This window comes from Typopeltis vanoorti, chromosome 1 (assembly GCF_054136105.1).
Source record: "Typopeltis vanoorti isolate ZY-2024b chromosome 1, IOZ_Tvanoo_1.0, whole genome shotgun sequence".
Classification (NCBI taxonomy): Eukaryota; Metazoa; Arthropoda; class Arachnida; order Uropygi; family Thelyphonidae; genus Typopeltis; species Typopeltis vanoorti.
Window position 1 is genome coordinate 140,706,683 of NC_143549.1, and position 24,924 is coordinate 140,731,606.

General features: G+C 33.1%; 1 protein-coding gene across 1 annotated transcript in view; it reads right to left on the reverse strand.

Moving 5' to 3' along the window:
• cpb (F-actin-capping protein subunit beta) overlaps positions 1-24,924 on the reverse strand; it is a 102,951-nt gene that overhangs the window by 23,571 nt on the left and 54,456 nt on the right. The window contains exons 5-6 of the mRNA XM_090399478.1: positions 19,628-19,741; positions 2,729-2,794 (exon numbers count right to left, since the gene is read on the reverse strand). Coding sequence (XP_090255604.1) covers positions 2,729-2,794; positions 19,628-19,741 — 180 coding nt within the window. The remainder of the gene's footprint in view (positions 1-2,728; positions 2,795-19,627; positions 19,742-24,924) is intronic.

The window sequence follows — 24,924 nt, forward strand, 5'->3', positions numbered from 1 at the left end:
GATAATATTGGAATCTTGACAAGTAACAGAGTGATTTGGAGGAAAATTGTAGATAGGCAGTTAGTAATGATGTAATTTTTTTCATGTAGTACTATCAAATCCTGTACACCCCCTTGAGGGTACATGGCAGGAATTTGATGATGATGTTTTCTTTCAGTAAGCAAGTTTCCTTAAACACATCTTTCTTTCATTTTTCTGAAGTAGGCATGAGGAAATCACTCAAACACAAATACATTAATTGAGCAGTTCCATATGCATTTCCAATAAAAGGAACTTTACTGCAGATCCCATATAGCTCCTTGGAACATATATCACTTGCTTCTCATATATGAAGGCTTGATACATTATACTGTTTTTTTTTTAATTATTAATTTCACAGTTCCATATTATTGGAGAGTAGTTAAAGATGCATATAAAAACTTTTCCAAGATTACAGAACTTAACTTGATAGTTTATTAAACCTTTTCATCTCCCCTTCCTTGCTAGCATTCCTGTTACCCAGTAAAAGTTAACGTGCATGTCTGTTATCGAGATTCAAAGTGAAACTCAAGTGACAACATGGCTACCGTCAATGCAGCAACTGCACCACGGTGTTTGACATAGAAACACTATGCTAAACAAGAAATTAATTTATAATATACAAACAACATTTATGTGTTATTCCCTAAGGATTACAACATGTAAGCAATTTTACTACTTATCACATTTAAGTTTTCTTTAATATCGCCACTGCTTAACCACATGGCAGCTCTGGTAATACTAAGCATATAACACATTACATATATATATATTTTTAGATTATCTTATCATATAACAAATGTATTCCTCATTAATAAATTTTTTACTCAATACATATAACACTGTAAAGAATGAACATAACAAGTAAGACAATTATGTGAGATTTTTACAAAGTGATAGAGTACATTGTACATGTCAGATAAATGGGCAACATGTAAAGGTAGGTCAGATATGGTGTTCAGTAAGGATGCACCACACTATCCTTACTCTACTCACACTAAAACATGCCTCAGACCATCTCTCCAAAAGTGTGATGCATTTTTCACTTGTGACCAAGCATGATGAGTCAGTATCTTTTATCAATACCCTTGTCTTTTCATCTGCATGGAATGATAGGAAGGAGGGGAGGGGGGGGTCATCACTCATCCAAGTGTCCTTTTCTTGTAACTGTTATGTCAAATGCTGATTAACGTTTTGCACCCTCTTTATTTTTTTGTTTCTACTAAACAAGAATGACATCCTTAATGGTCATCTGGTATTATTTTTCCATCTGGATTCCTCACCACAGTTTGTTATCACACAATTCTTGAAATATCCAAATTTTCTTAGCACATGGCTATCCTGTCAGAGCAATGATTTCCCAAGGAGATGCCCATACAATATTTTAATATTGTATGGGCATCTCCTTGGAGTCCAAAGACTCATTACAGAAGACCAAAACTATCCACACAATCTAACATACCTCTCATTGTACCCAATAACAAAGCACTTACAACTGACTCTGGCAACCCAATTCACTCATTCACAACTCTCCAAGCAAAAAATCTAGCCCCCCCCCCCTACTAACCACATCTTTATTCAATTTCCAGGGAAGACCTCTTGTTCTAGCCCCCTCTAACCAAGTGCTGAAACATTTCTCCTGCATCAATCCTATAAAATTCTTTAAGCAACTTAAATGTTTCTATCATATCCCCTCTTTTTCTCCTATCAATATCTCCTAGTAATCCAGATTGAAAGTATCAAGGCCTTATTCAAGGAATGAGATGCCAATATCATTCCTTATGCAAAATTCCTTTTCATTTATTATCACATAATTGAATGAAAATACTGACTCTAGGAGGCAATCTACCACTTATTTATAGACGACATACTATGTGATTAATGATAGTATTACTAGTGGATTTCATTTATAGTGGGAGATGTCTCTAATATTCTTGTCACAGAGTTCATAAAACAATTGCTTGTAACAAATGGCATAAGTGCAATGATTACAGGCAGCCATTATGTTTAGAGAATTAAGGTATATTTAGTCATATATATGATTATTCAGAAATCAGTGTTGGAAAATGGTTTGAATCTCAATACTAACTTGAATTTGAAATTTTGTGAATGCTTAATCATACAAAATTTTGAAAATAATTAAAAATATAATTAAAAATAACATAAGTTAAATAATCTTTAACAAAAAACTGGCACAATTATTTATTTTGTCTGCTAGAATACGGAGTTTACCTTAACCTTCAATTAGTCACATGGAGTCTATTTGACCCCAGCAATCATTCAAGTTTGATTTCCGACAAAATCAATGAAGGATTTTTGTTGCGATTTCAAGTAGCTGAGTTTCTTACTGCATGCCGAATTAGTGGTGTGCTGGCCATCGGTGCAATCAGTTGTGGAGTAAGTAAGGAGTGATTTCTGACCCACGAGACTAATTATGTAATGAAAAAGGTGTGACTAATTAAGAGTTAATATGCTAACTGGTTAACTTTTTCATTCTTTCAAGCCACAAACATGAGGAGGGATTTCCACAAAAATAAAAAAAAGTGGATATATGCAATTATCAATTTTTTGAATAACAAAAAAAAACTATACCTTCAACATCATTTTGTACTTCAATAATAAAGTTTACAACTAAAAATAGACTGGATTGTATTTCAGATCATTTTATCATGGATATAAGAATACTTTTTTTAATATGCATCATACTTACCTCAACCATCCTTCCAATGTTTGCAATATGTGGACTTCCTTCATTAGCTGTTGCATCAGTTTCCACCTAGAGATTAAAAACGTTACTCAAAACAGTCCAAATGTTAAAAAAACTTAATTATTCCTACAAATGCAATATTTAAATGAACTTAGCAGGATACAATTATAATCAATTGAATATCAAAATTATTCTTCAATAAAAATATAATTTTTTATTAATTCTAATACACCTGAAATACTATACTAACATTCCAGACCAAACTTTAGAAAAAGGAAAGCAGGTTGCTGCATTCCCCAGTGCAGCACAAATGAATTTCAAAATGCATAAAATGGTTTTACATTCAAATAAAGCTGTTTCCTTTTTCAGATCAGTTAGCAAAGGTGTTGGGGCAACATGAATTGAATCAACTATCAAGTTAATTTTGAACATCTGCTGAGTACATGCTATTCTCTGACTCTCAATGGACAGTTCTACTGAAATTCAATATTTGGAATTCTTACAAAAATTGTTAAGCTATCTCAATTTTTGTTTCAACTGGATAATCTGCAGGTGAAAAATTTGGCAATATGTTTCAAAATTACATAAAGAAATAACCCTGCTAAACTAGATGAAAATTAATGAAATATCTATGCTGTACCTACCCTAAAATTTGTCCACTCAACTCAATTTCGATTACAAGTGAACAAAATCATATATTCTTTCTTTCTTCCAGTCAAAGACATTCTTTGACTTTAAAAGGAAGTGAAAGAAATTTGGAATTTCAGATCTTGACTAAAATTTATTGACAAATTTTTTAACATAAATTTTGATTATACACTTGTTTGGACAACACATTATACAACATCAGTTAACCTTCCTAAAACTAGATCTTTTCCAGGAGCAGACACTGGCAGTGACCAAAGTATGGTTATTCCTACCTCGAATTTAAATTTAAGGTAAGAATGACCTTAAAGGATAACATTTGGAAAGATTTGGAAATTTTGGAAAATTGTCAATTTGGAAAGATAACCAAATTGACAATTTGGTTATCTTTCCAAACAATTTGAAAAATAATCAAAACCAAAGGAAAAGATATAGTGCAGAGAGGTTGAAACACCTAATATCAGAGAACAATATAAATCCCACATGCTAATTGCAGGAATATTTTCCTAGTAGAATTCCTGAAAATCAGTAAAAATTCTTTTCAAAGCAACTTTAGAAGCAGCGGACACTGTAATAGGAAAATCTCACAAGATAATCGAATCCTGATTACAAAAGACATGTAGGAATCCATATTAAATTCAAATATCCCACAAATTAAAAACAAAAATGAATTGAAATTAAGAAGAGAACCTTAAAATCCAGTATAAACAAAGATAACAATAGAAGGAAAAAATAAAGAACTAAACAAAATAATAGGAAATAAAATTAAAACAGCTAAAACCCAACTGGATTCTGAAGGAATGTGAGAAGATTGAAGAGGAATTACAAATAAACAACTCTTAAAAGTGCTTTCCAAATGAAGCAAATTAACAAAAACTTTCATTGACATTAACTGATCAACAGAGAATAAAAATTACACACTTTTGACTGCAAAGGATGAATTCTTAGCAAAGGCACAATTACATGGCTAACCTTTTCTCCAAAGAGAGTATCTTAATAATCAAAAGCTTAATACACGGGTGGCCAACCTATGGCGCATGTGCCAAAAGTGGCACATTGCATGATTAGAAGTGGTGCACTGAACCCAAAGAAAAATTAAAAAAAAAAAAAAAAATTGTATACGATTTATATATATAAACACAATTAACCTACCACTGAATTCTAGAGTGCGCACGTATTATACTTGTTTGATCTTGAAGCAACAGGAACCGGCAAATGCTGACATGCATCACCAGTTACTCAATCAGTTTACAGCTGACTCGCATGTCATAACGTTCAATGAACTTCTGATTCGATGTGAGTGAACAACTGTGTTTTCGAACTTATATGTTTTTATTAACAGTTCTTTAAATTTAAGATAAGATTTCTATTTTCATAAAGGCTTAATATAGTTCTGTAAATTTAAAAATAAATTTTTTCAATTTGAACACGTATGTCAAGTTCTTGCCCGCTCCCCTAATTTGCTGATTACTGAAATCTGCAATTATTCTTTGTATTTTTATGTGTGTGTTTTTATGTTTTTTTAATACAATATCTTTCTTTTTTATTTAGGTATAGTAGGTTTATTCCTAAAATTTAACTGATCATCAGCAAAGCTTTCGTAATGAGGATGTTTGGGTTGTGTGTGGGATTGCCAGCTGATCGACTTTATGGCAGGAAGCGATCTCGTATTTCATTGGACATAATATATTACGAGAGAGAGACAAAACTCTCCATGAAAAAAAAAAAATATGATTTTTAAACTTATAGAACTGTATTAGGCCTTCATGAAAACAGGAATCTTATCTTAAACTTGTAGAACTGTTTTTGAATGTTCATATGTTTAAAACGATAAAATAATTTAAATAAATCATTTAATAATAAGCTTTACTTTTTGAAATAATTTTTTTTTACAGTCCGTTACCCATTACTTTGCAAAAGAAAATGAGCAGAAGAAAAGCAGAAGGTGATAGCAAGCACCAGTTTAATGAACTGTGGGAAAATGAGTTCTTATTTATTGAGGGTCCTTCAGGAAAACCTTGTGCATTGTTTGTGAAAGCACTCTCTCAGATTATTAATAGAAGACGTGATCTTAACAGACACTATAGAAAACATCAAGCTGAATTAGAATAAAAACTGAAGAGACAAAATATATTTGTCTCTTCAGTTTGATTTAAAATAGAAAGTGTGGCAATGCTGGAGGCATCCTATGAAATTGCCTTTGTGTTGGCTAAAAAACACAGGCCTTTCTCTGATGGAGAGGAAGCCCTGTCTCGAAAAATTTGCAAAATGTCTTGGTGATAAGAATGTTGAAAGAAAAGTAAACCAAATTGTTCTGTCCATGCAAACAATTACAAGACGCATCGAAGAACTTTCCCCATGTGTTACTGAGCAATTGAAAGACCATGTTAATGCTTGTTCTTTCTTTTCTTTAGCCTTGGACAAATCCGCTGACATATGTGATGTAGCCCAATTAAGCATTTTTATAAGAGGAATTGATGGTAATTTTAACATCTTTGAAAAACCTATCAGTCTTGAGTCACTTCATGGAAAATCCAGAGGATCAGACATATTTGACAAAGTAAAGTCATGTCTAGAAAATCAACAACTAGATTCTAGTAAGCTCATCGGTGTTTGCACTGATGGAGCACCGTCAATGGTAGGTAGAGTTTCTGGGACTGTAACTTTACTTCAAAGGTTTTTAGGTCGTTCTCTACTAAAGTATCACTGTATTATACATGAAGAATCTCTGTGTGGAAAAACTCTAAATTTGAAGCATGGTATGATACCAGTTGTAAAGTGTGTGAATAAAATTAGAGAAAGAGGGTTAAACAGAAGAGAATTTAGAGACTATTGTGAACTGCTGGATATGGAATATGGCGATCTCATCCTTCATTGTGAGGTGTGCTGGTTTTCTAAAGGACAAGTTCTCAGTAGATTTTGGAAGCTGAAAGAAAGTGTTCATAATTTTCTGGAAGAGAAGGATGAGCTGCATGAGGAAAAAGCCCTGTGTGTGTGATGAGAAATGGCTATTTGATGTAGCATTTTTAGTTGATGTTACCAGCCACCTCAATGATCTAAATTTGAAAAAACTGTAGAGCAAGAACAAATTGTTTCCTAGATTAGTAAATGACATCAGTGCATTCAAAATAAAATTAAAACTGTTCCTCCCCCAGTTAGAAAATGGGGGTTTAAGTCAATTTCCACATTTAAAAGAACATAGTGAATCTGTTGAAGATAATGGCAGCTTTACAGAATATACTGAGAAACTCAGATTATTGCAAGAGTCCTTTAACAGTAGTTTTAGCAATTTTGCCGAAAAATACTGCATATTTCCATTTATAAATCCCTTTTAGCTTACTGAACAAAAAATCTTGACGATGCCTAGTAACATACAAATGGAATTTATTGATCTCAAAACCAATTCATTATTGAAAATGAAATATAATGAACTTCCATCACTCCCAGATGCTTCTGATATAATTAATTTCTGGCGATCGTTGCCCTGTGAACATTTTCCAGAACTGAGAAAATTTGCTCAGAGTTATATTTGTCGTTTTGGAACTACATACAGATGCGAACAAGCATTTTCATAAATGAAAATGATGAAGAACAAACTACGGTCGCGACTGACTGATTGAAATTTGAAAAACTGTTTGATGCTTTCTGTAACTGATTTAACTCCAAACATTACAAGCTTAGCAAAAGCAAAGCAATTTCAAAAGTCAGTAAAATAATTAATGTTTACCTTGTCTTTATATGAAATCCTTTTATTTAAAACTGCTAAAAGTCTATATTACCATATATATAATAAATCATTTTATGCATAACTGTTAAATATATCCATATACCATATTTTAAAAGGCCTGAAAAGTAATACAAGTTTGTATGGCGCATCTTAACTAAAAAATGAAAAAATTGACGCATGACCTATAAAAGGTTGGCCACCCCTGGCTTAATACATAATAAAAATGATATAAGTATAATAAAAACATAATAATTAAAAAAAAAAGACAATAAAAATGACACCGGATGAAGAATTTCCCATTTTAAGAAAATAATAGTAGCAGTTAATCTTCTATATGTGAAAAAATAAGTGAAAAAATTGCCAGGCATCGATGCAATAACTTCAGAACTACTGAAATCAGAGAAAGAGAGAGCCTATGATAGATACTCTTTTCAAAATTTTTCAAGATGTAAGGAACAATCATGGCCTAATGATTGGTGCATCTCTGATTCCTATTCCTAAAAAAAGAGAACAGTACAAAATGTAGCAATTATAGAACTATTGGTCTAATTAGTCACCCAAGCAAAATTTTCCTAAAAATTTTACTTCATATGATTGAAGGGGAAATAGAAAGTATACTTTCAGAGCACCAAGCAGGACTCCATAAAAACAAGAGTACAACAAATCATTTATTTACAATAAATTTCATTGGAGAAAAATATACTAAACATAATAAAACACTATGCCATAATTCTAAATAGAACAGCCCAATGAATACTCGTTACTGTTCCTCAGAAATGCCAACAGAAATAAGTGGCAACTATAGAAAGCCTTTCAAAATGGAAAGAGGTGTATGAAAAGGCTGCATACTTTTGCCAATGCCTTTTACCTATATGTAAAAACCTTGCCTCGAATATTTAAAAAACTTCGCCTTGGAAAACAGTTGTACTGGAATTACAGTTAGTGGCAAAAAAATTAATAACCTTACATTTTCCAATGACACTGACCTAGTAGCAGAGAATGAACATCAATTACAAGAATTAACAGACAATTTCTAAGGCATTCAGTGATTATGGATTAAAGATCAGCATTCACAAATTAAAAACTATGTCTTGGGCAAAAGAGCCTATGAAAATTTCAATTAATGATGAAAAACTGGAAGAAGTAGAACGATTCACTCACCTGGGAAGTGTAAAATAGAGATGGCTTGCCCAAAGGCTATAGCCACTTTGGAAGGAAAATACAGTTAACTACAAGACTACCTCATCGACAGCCTGTTAGCTTTGTCTTACTATATGGATGTGAAAGTTGGACACTGCTAAAAGATGAGAAAAGGATATTGGCCTTCAAGATGAAATGCTACAGAAAAAGAAGATACCATACACTGCACATGTGACAAATGAGATGAGGAAATTCTGCTACATTGCCACAATAAAATATGCCAAAAACAGCTCTGGTAGCTGGGTCACATGGCTAAATTTGATATTTTATCTAAAACAGCACTAGAGGGTTTAACTTCTGATTAAAAAAAAAACAGGATGATGTAGAATCACTCAGATAATATCAGAAAATGAACTAATTCTTCATTCTCCAATTTGTTAAGGAGATCCGAAACAAATGAAGAATCTATATCAAGGCTGTCACCTTTATAGTGCTCCAACATAGACTATGAAAAAAAAAAAAAAAAAAAAAAAATTATACCTTTAGAGTAGACTTAAAAAAAAAAAAGCAGCTGGTTCTTGTTGGAGACCTAAACAAAGCAGGAAAGAAATATGAACCATACAGAGATATTTTAGAAAAGTTTTGGAGAGGAGAAAAGAAAAAAAATTAATAATAATGGTAAGTATCTGCTGGATTTCTGTCCAAGATATGAACTGATCATTATGAAGACTATATTCCAACATAATGTGCATAAATTCTCATAGAAAGAACACACATACACAAAAATAAAATAAAGTCTTACTGACTATGTTACTGTTGATAATGACATATTCAGACTGTTCAAAATGCAAGTGTATTTAGATGTGAAATAGAAACCGACCATCATAAGTTTTGAGCAGGATAAAAATGAATATCATATTGGAAAATTTTAAAAAGAATCAATCAAATAGCTTATAAAAGTGAATGTAGACTCAAATATACAAATATTATTCAAGAAATAATGAAAGAGTTTGAAAATAAGAACCAAACCTTAGAGAGAGAGAGAGACTGTCAAAATCAGAAGAAAACATCAATTAATTCAGCATATGTTGAAGTTCTCTGTAAGGACAGAAAAAAGTAGAGCTTCATGGTGGAATCAAGAAGTTAGAGGCAGTTCATGAAGAAATCATACTGAAAGTTTCTGCCAAATCAGCAAGTTCCCTGAGAGAACAGAGAAAAAAATGTAAAAATAATCTTAGCAAAAGTCATAGGAAGACTTTGGTAAGAATACAGAAAATAAATATCATAAAGGTGGTAAAATGTTCTGAAAGTTACTGAAAAGCTTACAAATGAAGGCAAGAAAAGAGTACAAATAAATAAAGATAATCAAGTCAACATAAAAGCTGAATATAAAGATATAGTGGGTATCTTGAGTATTACTTTGAAAAAAAACTGTCATCAGATAAGCAGTAAAAGGAGTGATAAAAATATTCAAGGGAGGAATGCAAATCAGGAGTACACCTTAATATTTGAAGTAGAAAAATCAAAAATCTAATGTGGAAAGGCAGCTAGGATTAGATGATATTTTAAATAAATGTCCAAATAAAAGATACGAGTTCCATGCCTCTTTGAGAAATAAAACTAAATGGAGAAAACAGAAGAGTTTTCCTACTCAGTGTTCCAGTAAGGTTCATACAAGCATACTTGTGAAGAAAAAAAAAATTGCTTAAGAGAAACTCGGGAAAGAGCAAGTGAGATTCAGGCCAAATAAAGATTTGTCAGATCAGATTTTTACTTTAACACAAATAGTTGAGAAATCATGGGAATAAAACAAGGATTCATATTTAACTTTTGTTGTGCCAAGAGAAAAAACTATTCAAATCACCAATCACAATGTGTAAATGGGGAATTATCAGAGTAATATATGTATATATATATATATATTTTTTTTTTTTTTTTTTTTCGGAGGAGGGAAAAAAAAAAAAGGTGCCAATACTCATTCTTTGCTAGTAGGAAAAATTGAAGATTTAAAGGATATGAAAAAAAAAAAAAGCAAAAGAAAGTATATTCCTATACTGTTACTTCATAGTGTGATACGTTTCCTTACTTAAAAGACAGCAGCTGCTGCTGCTGTTTACTTTCGTCAAGGCAGGCAACTTCGTTCTTAGAAATTTTCATGCCCATCTTCTTTTCCATTTCATTCGTTTACATAATGTACATCCAAGTAGGACCATCGTAACCCACTAAGTAACTAAGGCAATACCTAGATGTGGGCTTGGAGGGTGGAAAAATCCAACAAAACTGAATTTCAAACTATTAAAAAAAAAAATTTTTTTAAAATACATATTCTTGAATTTAGGGCAGCATATACCTTAGCAACAGTCCTGCAACCAAGTCTCTTATTTTGATAATTTAGCCAGTTCTACTTTACCCAGAAGGTTTTTATTTATTTATTATTATTATTTTTTAAATCAACAGCCCAGCAACTTGACCAGACATTAATGTTAGTCATGGCGTGGAGACCATAATGAACAGTCTTTGACACATCATTTGTAGCTTTTCACTCATTTTCTCATTCGTTTTTAATTTCTTAACTGTGGAAGGGGAAAAAAACTAGTAATTTTCACTTTTTACTATACACTTCAAGACAACTTTTGTATTACTTTTTAGATAAACAGAACATCTGTGAAAGTCAAATAAAACTTAATTAAATGATTTACTTAACACATTCGAGAGGTGAAGAGACAAATCGACTTGTGCTGTACTTGGCTTTCAGGCAGGACAAGAATTCGCTGTGTGCTTTCAGTTTGCATATCCAGAGTATAAACTTGTTGTAGGATAAAACTAGGATAAAAATGATCCTACATAGTGAAACACACCTCCCCCTACAAATACAATATTGCATAGATGCAATCCAAACAAAGTAAATTTTGCACACAGACAATGTATAATGTGTTTAGTGAAAATAGAGTATTTAGTGTAATTAGAAATGGAATAGAATTATTATTGGAGAAAATATGAGATTCCATCAGACTGGTTAAAAGTTAAGGTTATATCTATATTTAATGTGGGCTTGGAGGGTGGAAAAATCCAACAAAACTGAATTTCAACTATTAAAAAAAAACTTTTTTAAAAACATTTTACATATTTTCTTGAATTTAGGGGCAAGATATACTCTAGTAATGGTCCTGCATCCAAGTCTCTTATTTTTAGCCAGTTACACTTTACCCAGAAGGTTTTTATTTATTTATTTATTTTATTTTTTAATCAACAATCCAGCAAAAACAGAAAGCAAATGGAGATAATTGTGGAAATTACAGAGGAATAAGTTTATTAAATACAGGTTACAAAATTTACAGTAAAATCTTGAATAAAAGACTTAAAAATATTGCAAACAATCTACTCTCAGAAGAATAAAATGGTTTCAGACATGGAAGATTATGTATAAACAATATTCATGTGCCAAAACAAATTATTGAAAAAGACAAGAATTTAATTTAGAGACTTATAAATCCTTTATAGATTCTGAGAAAACTTTTGATAAAATACACAGAGAAAAATTATGGACTATAATGTAAAAACAAGGATATCCATTACATTTGGGACAAGCTATACAAAGTTTATATAAAGATATAAAAATACAGTTAGGTAATAAATTAACAGAAGAGATTGAAATAAATCAGGGTGTCATACAGGGATGTAGCTTATCTCCAACTCTATTCAATGTGTATATTAATCAGATTATTAAAATATTGAAAACAACAATAAAACAAGGTATCCAGTTAACCAGAAGAACTGTTATCAATACAATGCTGTATGCAGATGATCAGATTATATTACAAGACAAGAAAGATGACCTTCAAAAATCAGTTTATAAATTAAACAAAATAAGCCAACAATACAATTTCAAAAATTCACAAAAGAAAACAAAAGTCATGGCATTTAAAGGTCAGGATCAAGTTAGTTCAAAATAGTTATATAAAATAAAATAATAGAAAACAGATGACATAGTTTAATTATTCAGACTGCATAATAACATATCTACAAGATAAAGATATAGATGAAAAAATAAAGAAATTTCAGAAAATATGTGGAACAATTAAAAGGACACTGAATAAAAAAACAAGATGAGAAACTCAGCTAAAATTTTATAAAGTAATGGCAACTCCCACTCTGTTATATGGTTCAGAAACATGGACAGTTAAAAAGAAAGATGAAAGTAAAATACAAGCTGCAGAGATGAGATTTTTAGGAACAATTAAAGGATGCACAAAATCAGACCATATAAGAAAAGAACATCAGAAAAGACCAAGGAATATAGAGAGAAATGGATAGATGCTCTATCCATTTCTCTACACAATATGCATAAGGCTCGTGTTGTTTATATTTTATTGTATTTACATTGTAGTTCCCTTTTTATTGACATATTAACATTTTATATATTTATTCTATGTCTTTATATTTCATATACTTATTAATGTTTGATTTAAGTGTTACGTGTTTAAGTATTGTCATCTGTGTTTAAGTGTTGTTGTTATTAGAATTCTATTTATTTCACGTATGTATAACATTTATGTTATCTACATTAATAAATCAAATTCAAATAAATATTTAATTTTTTTATTTTAAAATACATAATGTTAACGAATAAAATTTATTTCTCTTAACCCTTAATTCTACAAAATTTATCGTGTCCTGGTTTTTTGTTTTCAAAAAATGGAATCCCTACCATCATCACTCATTAAGTCATCCTTCCTTCCACATAATGAAAGAACTCTTTGGGATTTTCTTTGGCCTGCTTGGTTAGATTCTTCTCATAATCTGATTTTGCCTTGCTTGCCATGCTGGTCACCTTTCTCTTTATATATTCTCCATGGCATTTTCTTCTTCTGCAGCTTGTGCTTGATGATATCACTCATCTATCTAACTCCATCTAATACTGCTTCCTGTAGATGACTCTTAACTATATCCCATGCACTACATGTGCTGCAGTGTTTTATGCTATGGCACAGATTATAAAGCTTCTTCCTAAGCTTGTCACAATCACCTGGCAGAATAGTCCTGTTTTACAAGTCAAGACCACATGGTCACTTTCACCAACTGGAGATAATGTGGTCACTGTAGTTATGGATAGCCCTTCTGATCCTATGACCAGGTCCAATACTCTCCAATCCCTAGTCCCCTCCATCACATGCTGTCTTAAGTAATTATTTCTTAGTAGGTGTATAAATTCTATTTCCTTCCTGCCGTGTGATCTTTTTCTTTCTGGTCTATATCTCCATAGTTGAAGCCCCCCCCCATAACAATCACTCGACCTGTACTCACTGTACTAATTTGGTGATGCATGTCTTCCAGGTCATCTGTAGAACTCCCTGGCCTACAGCAACAACCAACTGAACTGTATATTCTGTCTTACTGCCCTTAATCTCACACAAGACTGCTTCAAATGAACAACCACCCCTCCCGCCTATCTCCTATTCTTTTTGGCTACAATTCATCTGCTATCATCAGCAGTACTTCTCCATCCTACCTTCCCTGAAAATACTAAATCCTTCACATTCAATCCCTGTAAATACATCATCTGCTGTTAGCCAAGTCTCACTAATGCTTATAAACTTTTGGCAAGGTTGCACTAACCAATGTCAAAAACTCCTCTCTTGTTCCTGATACTTCTGACATTAGTAAATAGAAACTGCAGCATCCTTTTAGGACCCCCACCCACCTTTACTTTCTGAATTGACGATTCAAAATTTTTGTTGAGAGACTAATTCCTCACTTGGTCATTCTCACACTCACTCACTTCATGGGTGCCTTCACACAAACTCACTTGCTTCCACTAATTTCTGAAGTTTCCCTGAATGTTCAGTTTCAACATGCTTGGTGAACAAAGCTCTCTAGACACCTAACACCAAAACCATTTGGTCAACGTGTGGTAGGAGACTTAAAATCTTCACCTTCTTGCTCTTCAGTTTTGCCTCTTCTAGCTTACAGAATACATCTTGCATCTCAAATCATTTGTACCAACTAAGACAATCATTTCTTTCAACTTACTTTTTTGCATCTGGATGGCATGGCTAATATCATGAATTTCTGCACCAGGAAAACACGATTTAGTCACTCTTTCATTAAGTACTCCCCTACTCCGTACTCTGTACATAATTTTTTCCTTAAGTTGTTTTTCTTATTTGTTCAATAAGTCTTTGTTATTCCTTTGGACAGCCTGCTTCTTTCTCTTTTCAGCCCCCACTAATCTTTTGCCACTTCTACAATTTTTCAATTCCATGCTTTGTCCTATGAAGAATAACATTCAAGAACAAAATTTCTTCATTAAGGTCCATTTTGTTCTCCCGTTTCTGCAGCTGCATGTTCAGCACTAATAGCATCATTTTCCATCTTCAGCCAGTACTGTCCACTTTACTAATATTTGCTGTGTTCTCATCACCTAACAGACACTCACTTTTGAATCACTTAATACACACACATTCTCTCCAGTTTCAATTTCCTTTAACATATCCTTTAATTTTCTAAATATTTATTAGGTTTAATAAATATTTATTAGTTAACACTTGATCTATTGTCCAAATAATTTCATCTAACTAGAGTAATTATTATATGTTATGATCAAGAAAATAAACATTCATTAAGTTAACCTAATATTCTTAAATAAAATATGAAAAAGTTATTTCCATGTGCATGTAGCAATAATTCCACACCACACACAATATGCTACCTGACGTCCAAGTCAATAAATGTAAAAAAACAAAAAACAAAAAAAACTATTGAATATTACAAATTTCTAAGCGTACTGCATCCGTATGTCACACATCACTGGTTAATAGAGGTGCCAGTATTATTATTATATTACATGGGCACCTCCATGGAGTCCAAAGACTCATTGCAGGAGGACCCAATATATCCACACAATCTATCATACCTCTCTCCTTGAACTCATTAACAGACAAAGCACTCACAACTGACTCTGGCAACTCATTCCACTCATTCACAACTTTCTCAGCAAAAAATCTAATCCTCACCCCCCCCCTACTAACCATACCTTTATTCAACCTCCAGCAGTATGCCCCCCCCCCCCAAAAAAGCATTGCCTATACTCATGTTAGCTAGAATGGAAGGAGTTACGAGAAGATGGGTTGGTGTAAAATCAGCTGTAAGATAAGGATACATGCTATCTCCACTGTTATTAATAATCAATGTGGATCATGTAATGATAGAAAGTTGCATTAAACCTGAAATAAAAATTGGAAACATTCAATTAAGCTCTTTACTCTATGCAGTTAATATTACGAGTACTAAACAAATCCAGTATACTAGTACTGTAATAAATACAGTAAGAAAATCAGCAATTAATAAAAAATTAAAATAGGCAGCACATAATAAATGATCAACTGCATTCTCGATAGAGACCCTATAAAATAAGCAAAATATTTCAGCTATTTTGGCATAGTTTTTAGTGAAGATGGCATATTAAATAAGGAAAGACTAAATAAAGCTGGTATGTTGTGTTGTAAACTAATATGGAATAAGTGAAAATTATCAAAAACAGTAAATATGTAGTTTATCAGACTAATCACACTAGAGACCAAAAAATAAGAGTTCTGAGAAAAATGAACAGATAACATCAATGGTTAAATATTTAAAATAAAGATATTGCAAAGGAACCTGATATTATAATATCAGGATTATTAGCATTCTTGAATGCTAATAATTATTAGCATTCAAGAATGCTGTAGAAATTCATTTTTTCACATGGCTATAAAGTAAATTATACTTGACAAGAAATTATCTTCATGTTTAATCCTTTATTCAAGTGTAAACAACAAGAATTCTATTATGGAACATACTCTTTGTAATTGTTTCTTTCCATGCTTATTCAGTAATTCTTCCCATAATGCTTAGCAATATACACCTGCAAAGAAGTGTGCTTTGCATTACAGGATACTAAAGCAATTTGAAGTAAAAGGCGCCTCTATATACAAGTAGTCAAGTTGTGAAAATATTTCCCAAGCAAACTGCTTGCTTATGCTTGGATAAAGAATTAAACAAGAATGCAATTTCTTGTCAAGTATAATTAATTTAAAAATATTAGGAGTGAATCAATGGCAGCATGATGACTTTAACAGAATGAGCTAGGAAAAATTAACAAAATGGGTATCTGTTGCTAGGATGGCAGGAAAAAGAACCAGAGGAAGACTATAATACAGGTGTGGTCAGTTAGCTGTGCTTTAGAAATGCAAGGTCTGATGGTCAGCAACTCAGGTTTTTCATTCTGCAACCAAGCAAACTGACCAGGTGTTGGAAGTTTTTCCCACTTGGTTAGACTATAATAAATTTAGTTTAAATCCTTTATCCAAGTGTAAGCAAACAAAGTTTGCGCCTGAAGTATCTTCAGGACTGAGGCAACTCGTGGTAAAGGTGGACTAAGCTCTCATCACTCCTTTGTAATTGTTTTTCAGGTTTTGTAGTTTCGACCTATATTGAGGTCTCATCAGTGGGAGCCAGACAAGAAGACTTCTCCACTGCTTCCACCTTGGTATCACCATCTCTAGATCTGGCTCCCACTGATGAGATCTCAATAAAGGTCGAAACCGGTCTCATAAGTGGGAGCCAGACAAGAAGACTTCTCCATTGCTTCCACCTTGGTATCACCATCTCTGGGTCTGGATAACACCGATAAGACTTCAATAAAGGTCGAAACCGATCTGGGTAGTGGCCCTTCCCTTAATACATGCATTATACATGTCTGCAAGGAAATGTGTTTTTGCATTATGGGAGATACTAAGACAAGGAGTGATGAGAGCTTGGTCCATCTTTACGAGTTGCCTCAGTCCTGAAGATACTTCAGGTGCAAACTTTGTTTGTTTACACTTGGATAAAGGATTAAACTAAATTTATTATAAAAATTGACGAGGTAAAAACATGCACTTTACATACAATATATATGTGTGTGTGGAAAATTTTTTTACCTTGGGTGTATTATACGTTAAAGATACCAAGACATTTCATACTTGGTTTTAATACTTATCCTTTAATCCAATGTTTTGTGTGTGAAATATATTCACTTCTAAGCTACTTGTATACAGAGGCTAATGACTTCGTATCACTTGCCTTATTATGTATCCCATAATGCAAAGCACCCCCCCCCCTTTGGACATGTATAATGCAATGCATAATGGGAAGGGCCACCACCCAGACCGGTTTTGACCTTTATTGAGGTCTCATCAGTGGGAGCCAGACCCGGTAGAGATACCAAGGTTGAAGTAATGCAGAAGTCATATATATCTTATATACAAGTAGACAAAAGGTGCTTGACCTTATTAATAAAAATCTCTGGATGAGAGAAAGATGTGGAAAGTTTTTTTACCTTGGGTGTATTATACGTTAAAGATACCAAGACATTTCATACTCAGTTTTAATCCTTATCCCAAGTAAGCAAAACAATGTTTTGTGCGTGAAATATATTCATGTCTAAGCTACTTGTATATACAGGCATGTGACTAACCACCTTATCCTAAAATTATGGTTTCATGTACACTAGTGACCAAAATTGTGGAAAGCTTTTGGAAGAAGTGTATTTTTGAGGTTTGATGGCTCATAACGCCACTTTTGTTTTTGGTGTAATATAAAATTATATATCAATGGAAAGATAATTTAATCAAGAATGTAATGCAACAAAGTTTGTTCAATTATCTGTATTCTATGAAAAGTTATAGTCAAATAACCAGAAAAAAGAAGCACAACTTGCTTAGGTTGATATGAAGTAGCTTTCCTTCATTTGAATGTAGCCAAAAAGGTCGCAGTAGGATTCAGCTATTGATGTCACGTATTGGAGCTGAGAGGAGGACATTTGTCAGTGTGTTATGTGATTGCTATCAAGTTGGTTGTTTTTTTTGTGTTCTTTCATTTAGTGAGCTTGTAAAACATAATAAAATTAAAGAAATGGTGCAAAGAGTTGACTGGTAACCCAGAAAGTGATGTAAAATAGTACTATTAAGTGAACAAGGCTACAGTTATGAAGAAATTAGAAGGAAAATTGGTGGAAACTTAACCAAAGGTGGCATTTCCAAATTTTTGAAGAGGTATAAGGAGACTCAGTCACTACAAAACCAGACTGGTAAAGGCAGGAAAAGGTGCACAACAGCAAGTGATGATAGAAGAATTGAGAGACTGTGCCTACGTGACAGAAGAAAATCATCTGGGTGTATACAATATGAAATGGCACAATACAATGTGAAGTTGAGTGCAGACTGCAGGAATTTGGTCTAAATGCTAGAATTTCATAAAAAAAGCCATTTTTATCTCTCAAACAAAGGTTGAAAAGATTAAACTGGGCTAAAACCCATGTTAACTAGACAGTGGAACAATGGGACAGTGTTATTTGGAGTGATGAGACCAAAAATCTCCCTGTTTGGTAGTGATAGCATAAAATACGTAAGGAGAAGAATCGGAGAAGATTTGCATCCTGATTGCATTACACCTACTGTGAAACACCCACTTAGTGTTATGATCTGGGGTTGTATGACATCAAAAGGTGTGGGCAGAATTTGTGTGATTAATGGGATTATAAATGCCCAAAAATACATAAATGAAATACTTGAGCCCAAACTGAAGCCTTCCGCACGTGATGTTTTCCAAGATAATGAAGCATTTATATTTCAACAGGATTCAGCTCCATGTGTGCAAAACGTGGCTTCAAGATAATCACATTCCACTGCTGGAATGGCCTGGGAATAGCCCCGACCTTACCCAATTGAAAATCTATGGAGCCGACTAAAGAAACTTGTTAGTCAGAAGCAACCCATCAATAAAACCCAATTAATAGAAGTGATAATTCAATCTTGGTTTCACATTATAACAGCTGCAGAACTAAAAAACTTGGTTCACTCCATGGGAAGGCGTTGTAAGGCCGTAATTAACGCTAAAGGTTACCACAACTAAGTATTAACTCACATTGTGAGAATTTTTGTATATTTCATTTTTTCTATGCATTTCACTTTTCTTCTTTATAACTGCTGTTCTAATAAAAAATCCTTCATAAAAGTTATTGCATTACATTCTTGATTATCTTTCCATTGATATATAATTTTATGGTATTACTCAAAACAAAAAGTGGTGTTATGAGCCATCAAACCTTAGAAATACACTTTTTCCAAAAAGTTTCCACAATTTTAGCCACTAGTATATTATAAAAAAAAAGCCATTTGGGCCTTAAGGGCATGTAAGTACCATGGATTATTATTATTTATAAAGTGTATGCTGTATTTGTCTTTTATTTGAATAAAAAGGTATGACTTACAAGTAAAAAATTAGATTACCTCTCCCATCACAAACACCAAGAAAATGAAATTTTATCTTACTTTGCTTTATACAAAAATCACACCATATTTACAACTTACCTGTCTGGTTAAACTACCACCTAGATTCATGGTTCCTGAACCTGGCTTATTAGTCTGTAGCCAAAGCATTACAGTTGATGTCAGTTTATAATGAGCACGACCACTTGTCTTTTCCTATAAAGAAAAATGGTGAAATTAAAATAGAACTTAGAAAACAAAAATTTATTCCTTGTAACTTTCTAATGCCATGACAACAAACTCAAAATTATGTAAAATATAATACATGAATAATAATGCAGACAGGTAAAGAACGTGATATAAATTCAAAATTTTGAAATAAAATGGCTTTTAGAAATAATTTCTTCACAAAACGTATAGACATATATCCGTATAGACGTACGTACAACTTGTTGATAAAACATACTGATAAATATAATGAATGGGTGACATAATGTCAAGCTATGCTAGATAAGTGCATATTGAAATAAGAAATATATGGTGATATTTACATAGATATTGAAATCATAAAAACATAGTGATAATTACTTAGTGTTAGATTTTTATTCAAAATTCTGACCCAAAGATGACTTAACTCCTGGGTCATGTTCTTTATGAATGCTCCTCTGCAGACTCATAAATTTCATTCTTTCTTTCTTTTAACCCTTTTTATAGCCACTTCTGGCTATAGTGTCTCCCAATTCTCTCCATCTGTTTCTATCATGAGCTTCTTGAAATATATGACGATATTTACATAGATATTGAAATCATAAAAACATAATGATAATTACTTAGTGTTAAAGTTTTATTCAAAATTCTGACCCAAAGATGACTTAACTCCTGGGTCACGTTCTTTATGAATGCTCCTCTGCAGACTCATGAATTTCATTCTTTCTTTCTTTTAACTCTTTTTATTGGGAGACACCATAGCCACTTCTGGCTATGGTGTCTCCCAATTCTCTCCATCTGTTTCTATCATGAGCTTCTTGGATGCTAAAGTTCCAATTGTTTTTCTTATATCATCTGACCACCTTCTTTCAGGTCTTTCAGTTGATTTTATACCTTCATATGGCTGCCATCCAGTAAAACTTTTGTCCACCTTCTGTCCTTGATTCTTGTGACATGTCCCACCTATTTCTTTCGAAGTATGTTTACTCCAATATCTAAATATTTTGTTTTTAGCTCTTATTTCTTCATTTCTGATTTTATCTCTGAGTCTTATGTTTAGCAGACATCTTTCCATTCTTCTTTCTGTTTTTTGCATTTTATCTATTATTTCCTTTTTGATTTGACCAAGTTTCTGCTCCGTATGTCATAACAGGCAATACACATTGGTTGAACAGTCTTGGTCTGTTCTCAGGGTTTTTTTTTGCTGTTTATGTCATTTACTTAGCTGTGTAATACTGATGTTAATTCTTCCTTTTCATTAATTTGCCATTTTATAATAAAGCACAGACTTTGCATTAGTTGACTAAGAAATATTGTTTTTATTGTGCCTTTCTAAAGTGCATCATTTTGTTAATTTGTGTGAATACAGAAATTGCAAATTCATGTTTATGTCTTTTTTTTATATATATTGACTTCACACATGAGAGGTCACAAGACCTATAACACAACAGTGCTGTATGTGGACAAGTAGTTAAGGAGAGAAGAAATAAGCAAATTTCTTGGAAAACTGGGAGTTGTATTCATTGGAAAAAACAGCATGGAGAAGGATATTTTCTGCTAATGGTATCTTACATGATTAGAGAAAAATGGTTGGGGCAGTTCAGTGAAACAATGCCCATGAAAGTACTTTTGAAAAAAAAAAAAAAAAAAAAAAAATGCAGAAACAGAGCACCTATGAGAAAGAGACTGAAGTCTCTTTCTCTGATCAGGCAAACCATGCCTGCATCTGTATACAATCAAGGGCTCACAGGGAGGTTTTTGGTGCACCACACCATATTATTATTACATTATTATTACATGACACCTCCAGGGAGTCCAATGACTCATCGAGGGAGGGAGGGCACTTACTCTACAACTCTCTGCCTCTCAATTCACCAACCAACTACAATGAACAACTACAATCATCATCTACACCAACGGCATCTACCGCCCACCACCACCACTAGTATTTTCACAGACAATCACAAACATCCATGCCCACGGCAGGATTCAAACCTGCAACCTTTTGACTGGAAAGCAGATACACAAACCACTCAGCCAACCAGGCCAGATAGAGAACAATATTCTAAAATATGTGAAAACAACATTCTAAAGTTAGTTAAATTTGGAATTTATAATGTTAAGAGTTGAGCAAAAGTTTTGAATGAAAAACTGTACAATTTTTAGAGACTGAGGAAGCTAGGGATGTAATATGTTTATGCCAGGAGAAGCTTGATGTGAAAGTCAGCCCAGAAAGGGAAAATTAATCTTCCCACTTGAGAAGATTAGTGAAAAAAAATCAATGTTTAAGGCATTGATTACGGAAGTTCCAGAAGCTTGAATTATTCAAGTACTACAAGATTTTTCAAAAGAAGAAGAAGAAGAATGGTTAGTGTTATTAGCATTACTATAATAAGATTAGAAGAGAGAGAAAAAGGTCATTGATATATATGTAGGAGGTATGTAGATATAGAATCCTGGGGTACTTCAGCAATGATAAAGAAATCTGATTAGAAAAAGCCATCCATCTAAAAAACAATTCAATCACAAAGAGCAAGAAAGGATGACCATAACATGGTAGCTTGGTGAGAAGGACTTGATACAGACACAACAAATGCCTTGGAAATATCAAGAACAATCACACAAGTTTCTCCAAATCTTTTCATAACCGTTGTGTACAAAGGTGAGTAAAGTTAGCAAGGTCTTCTGTAGAACACAAATAGAATCTATATTGGTCATAGAACACAAAGAGCAAAATCTATATTGATGATCACTAACTGATGGGTTTTCAGGTGGTGAAGAAGTTGGTTGTTGATGGCTATTTATAGCACTTGTCATTCAATACTTTTAAGAGTATTGAGGTGATGGATGAGAGTTTGAAGGCTGACTTATCTCACTTTTTAGGAACAGGCTGAATAAAGACTTGCTTCCCTGCTGTTGAGTAGATGCCAAACAAGTATGGCAGCTACATGAGGATATGGGATTGGTGTAATAAGTGCAAGTGGAGAGAGAGAAAAAGATACTACCATCTTGACCAGGAGACACCAAGACTAATGAGAATTTTTCAGATGTCCATCTGACAAAAAAATTAGTGGAGACATACTGTGAGCAAGTATTGTAGGAAGTGATTTGTCTTGGTTGTCTATTAAAAAACTTGAAGGAAAAGACTGATGCCAAGAGATCTATATTACTGCTGTGATGTTACTATGGCACTGTACCAGGATGTGAAGAAGGTGCAAACAAGGAAGGACAGAAGTCAAACCTAACAGCTTTAGTGAAGAACCAGGAGGCTCAACTGCAAGTTGAACAAGTGGCAAAGTCTTGGCCATTATGAAGTCTGCTTTGGATTTCTTGATTTTTTTACACTTGTTTCAGGATGAGTGAGAAACTGGAGATTTTAACTTCAACTATTGAATATATGCTATATCATGGCCTGCAAAGACACATTTTTAGAGAATCAGTGCTTGGATAGAGGTTAAGGGTTTGGAGTGGAGTGGGAAATTAAAACCCTCATTCTGGTAAGGGTTATTTCAGTTATTTCATCAGAACAGGTGTTTGAATTAGACGAGTGATAACAACAACCAGAACAAGGAAAGGAAGCATAGAAATCCTTTAGTTCACCCCCCAGTAGGTACCATAGTGTTGGAGGTGAAAGATTCACTGGAAGGAGACTGATCTGTAGAAAAGAAGATGGATAGGGTTATAATAAACATAGCCAGAAGGCAACCATGTACAATATATTTAGAGAGCTGGTTTAAAAAATCTACATCATTGGAAGAATGATCAGGATCTAGGATTCTGGTTGGCAGATTAAGTATTTGAGTTTGATTATAAATGATAACAATAGCAAATGCTTTGGCTTCTCTTCCGGTTTATCTGTGAAGTTAGAGGAAAGGAAGCCGATTTGGGTTATGAATGTTAAAGTCTGCTGGGAAAATAATCTGTATATGTCACTGGAAAAAAAAAAAAAAAAAAACTGTAAATTTATTTTTAACAAGTGAAATTTAATTGTCAAAAATACCACTATTTACTCTGGCCTTTTAGAGATTTCATTAATTTCAGTAACTGCACACGGCAATACAATACCACCACTTTTTTTTTTTTTTTTTTTTTTTTAACAGTCATGCACTACTACAGAAGTAAAAGAAATATCTAATTTCTTAGTAAAAACTAATTTTTTTGCAAATTACTTATTAGACATTATAGTTAATGAAAATTTACATTTAAATTTGGAATATTGAGCACATTTATTTATTATGCAATTAACAATTATCATTTCTCTAAATCCTGTATTTATCAAGCCTCAATTTCTCATGATTAAATTCCTAATATGTAACCTCAGGGGTGTAGAGGATATTATGATAGGACTATATGAAAAAGTTACACCAATTAACAACTTCAAATCAACAATTTTCCTCCAAATTAATCAATTATCTGTCAAGACTGCAATTATCAGATCTTATATTTCCATCTTTTAAGGAACTTTTGACTATTAATCCGTCTACATCTTGGTCTTCCTCAGGTCATTTTACTGTCAACCTGGCAACGAACACCATCATCAAATTCCTGCCATGTACCCTCAAGGGGTGTACAGGATATGACAGTACTATATGAAAAAATTCCATCATTACTAACTTCCTATCTACAATTTTCCTCCAAATCAGTCTGTTACTTGTCAAGACTCCAACATTATCAGATCTTATATTTCTATCGTCTAAGGCACTTTGTACCATATCAATCCACCTATATCTTGGTCTTCCTCTGGGTCGTTTTGCTGCAAACCTGGCAGAGAAAACTTGTTTTGCTAATCTTTCCTCGCCCATTCTGTTTAAGTGACCATACCACCTGAGATTAGCTCTGCTAACACATTCCTGGATGCTCACAATGTCAAGTTCTTTCCTAAATCCCCGTTTTTAATATGATATTGCCATTGATGCCATCTGTTCACGCCTCTAATCTTTCTCAGGACTCTCATATCTGCGGTCTCTAGTCTTTGGTCAAGTGTTTTACTTCTGACCCAGCTCTCAGATCCATAAGTTAAAACTGGTTTGAACAATGTCTTGTAGACAGCTAATTTAGTGTTCTGACTAATTTCTCTCTTATTCCATATGAATTTATTCAATTGACTTCCCACCATACCAGCTTTGCTGATTCTGTTGTCTATTTCTATATTTAATTTACCATCTTCACTAAAAATCGTGCCTAAGTAGCTG